The sequence below is a fragment of the Temnothorax longispinosus genome, chromosome 9 (genome assembly GCF_030848805.1).
Source record: "Temnothorax longispinosus isolate EJ_2023e chromosome 9, Tlon_JGU_v1, whole genome shotgun sequence".
Taxonomy (NCBI): Eukaryota; Metazoa; Arthropoda; class Insecta; order Hymenoptera; family Formicidae; genus Temnothorax; species Temnothorax longispinosus.
This window is the reverse complement of record NC_092366.1, coordinates 9926856-9929780: the sequence shown is the minus strand read 5'-3', so window position 1 is coordinate 9929780 and position 2925 is coordinate 9926856. Positions and strand designations below refer to the sequence as shown.

General features: G+C 31.2%; 1 protein-coding gene across 1 annotated transcript; it reads left to right on the top strand.

Moving 5' to 3' along the window:
* The first annotated feature begins 639 nt into the window (after positions 1–639).
* Positions 640–2475, top strand: LOC139819111 (uncharacterized). Its single transcript, XM_071788293.1, has one exon. It carries the CDS (start codon positions 900–902, stop codon positions 2199–2201), a length of 1302 nt encoding a protein of 433 aa, XP_071644394.1. The 5' UTR covers positions 640–899; the 3' UTR covers positions 2202–2475.
* Positions 2476–2925: the final 450 nt, after the last annotated feature.

The window sequence follows — 2925 nt, the reverse complement described above, 5'->3', positions numbered from 1 at the left end:
ATTATTATTTATATAAAATTGTATTTTTCTATATTATTTTTTCCTTCTTTCTCTCTTTTTTTTTTATTTATTAAAATAATTCAAAATAAAATTAAAAGAATGTGTGTATGTATGAGTACGCATGCGTATATGTGCAACTAAAGGTAGGAAATTTTAAATATATACAAAACTATTACAAAACATCTTTCTTTTTGTTATTACTTCTTATAATTACTTATCTTCATATATTTACATATTACTAAATTTACGATAATTGAATACCCAGTAAGCAAGGAACATTAAATTAACGTTTAAAAATATTGACTTTATGTGTATTTTTTAAACGTTTTTTAATAATATTATACACATATTTAAAAAATATTATTTCGTAATATGATTTTTCTGAATGTTGTTAAAATATTTTAAAAACGTTACAGAAAATATTTTTCAAATGTTACTCTGACATTTATTTGAGATTAATGCAACAGTTCAAAATTCCTTGTAATTTGGACTTGGAAATAACGTTGGTAGTATATTAATTTTCTGTTATTAGAATGTTATTGTTTTATATTGTGCCCAACGCTCATCGCGACAGCCATGATGCGTACATTTACGTACGATGCGTGAGTGCGTATACACCAGGGCCGGTAAACTCCCTTGTTCTCGCGTTGCCAGTGTTTGTAGCGCCTCTACAAATCTTGCCCCACCTTTGAGGAACTAAAATTCAATATGGCTGTCGATTGTTGTCAGCTGCGGTCAGCTGCTGTTGGCTGCTGTCGTGAACTTTTAGCAACGTGGTTCGCATTCAGTTCACATTGTCTGTCGTGGTCTGTCGTAGTGCATTGCATAAACGTAGAACGTTTAAATATATTTTTTAAACATTGCTAAAGGTAATTAGAAGTAGTGTGAAATAGAAAAATATGGCAAGATCGTGCTGTGTACAAGGATGCAAATCGGGCAAGATAGTGCCGTCACATGGGATTCCTACCAATAAAGAACGCCGCAAACGATGGTTACAGATTTTGAAGCTTAATATTACAGATGAAGACGTTATAAAACAGTTACGAGTGTGTCATAAACATTTTCGTGAGAATGATTACTCTTGCAGTCCAAGATATCGAAGATTATTAAATACTGCTGTCCCATGCATGGAATTAGCATGCTCAGAAGAGGCGGGTACACAACTCCAACAAGAAGAAGTATTCCAGCAACAGACAGAAATGACAATATCTCAAAATAGAGAAGAAATTCAAGAGAGAATGGAAGTGCTGCATCAGCAACAAGAGAGAATGGAAGTGTTGTACCATCAGCAACAACAGGAAATGAAAGTATTGCACCAACAGCAAAAAGAGAGAATAGAAATGCTGTCTCAAAAGCGAGAAGAAGTTCAAGAGAGGATGGAAATGTTACATCACGAGCACGAAGAGAGAATGGAAATGGTGTCCCAAGAGCAAGAAAAAATTCAAGATAGAATGGAAATGTTACATCACGAGCACGAAGAGAGAATGGAAATGGTGTCCCAAGAGCAAGAAAAAATTCAAGATAGAATGGAAATGTTGCATCACGAGCAAGAAGAGAGAATGGAAATGTTGTCCAAAGAGCAAGAAAAAATTCAAGAGAGAATGGAAATGTTGCATCACGAGCAAGAAAAGAGAATAGAAATGGTGTCCCAAGAGCAAGACAAAATTCAAGAGAGAATGGAAATGTTGCATCACGAGCAAGAAGAGAGAATGGAAATGGTGTCCCAAGAGCAAGTAGAAATTAAAAAAAGAATGAACATGTTGTATCACGAGCGAGAAAAGAGAATGGAAATGTTGTTTCAAAAGCAAGAAGAAATTCAAGAGAGAATGGAAATGTTGCATTACCAACAACAAGAGGAAATAGAAGTGTTGTCTCAAAAGCAAGAGGAAATAGAAAAGCAATTAAATAAAGACAATAAACATACTTTATCTGCAAGAAGAAGACCTAATCTTTTGAAAATTACAAGACAAAGTAAATTAAATCCCCAAGCCCGATTGTTTTATCAGAAAGTAATAAAATTACAAAAAGATCAAAGACGATTAAAGCAAAAGATTCGGAAAATGAAACAAAAACGTACATCTAACAGAATAATACTTAGCACTACAGATCATAGAGGCAGAAAGGATAAAACTTCCTTAATACGACAACAAATACTTGATCTAATAATAAGGCATGATAAAGTGGCACCTCAGGTACATTAATATCTTGATCAATATTGTATATCCTTCGTCTATATCATTCTTCAATCATGTTTGCAAATTTATTAACAATATTTTTTCTATTGTTTTAGTTATTTTTTCTTTCTTTTTCTTTCTTTTTTCTCTTTTTTCATGCTATTTAATAATATTGTTTGCAATTGTATTTATTTTATTTAAAAATTATTAAAAATTGTATATATAAAATTAAACATAAAATTAAAATTTTGATGCATATATTTTGTATTATTGCATTCTATGGATGATATTTATATAATCGGTTCTTATATATAAGACCGTCTTGAGTACAATTTTAAGACGGTCTTGAAATAAGAACAGACTATAAATATTGGCTTATGATTATTTTCTTATATATGTTTATTATGTTGTATTATGTTTTTATTTTCAACAGGCTAGACGTTACACTCTTGAAGAAAAAATGTTTTGCTTAAGTCTCTTTAAAAGATCTCGTACATCATATAATTTTCTTTCTAAATATCTACACTTTCCTTCTCATGTCACTTTAAAGAAACAATTACGAAATATTCCTATTGATACTGGGTGTAATAAAAGTATTCTACAATATTTATGTTTAATTAAGAAAGAGATTGATCCTAAAGATTTATATGTGGTGCTTATTTGGGACGAAATGTTTATACAACCTGCTGTCCAATATGATCCAAAAAATGATAAGATAATTGGCTTGGAAGATTGGGGTACAAAACGAACT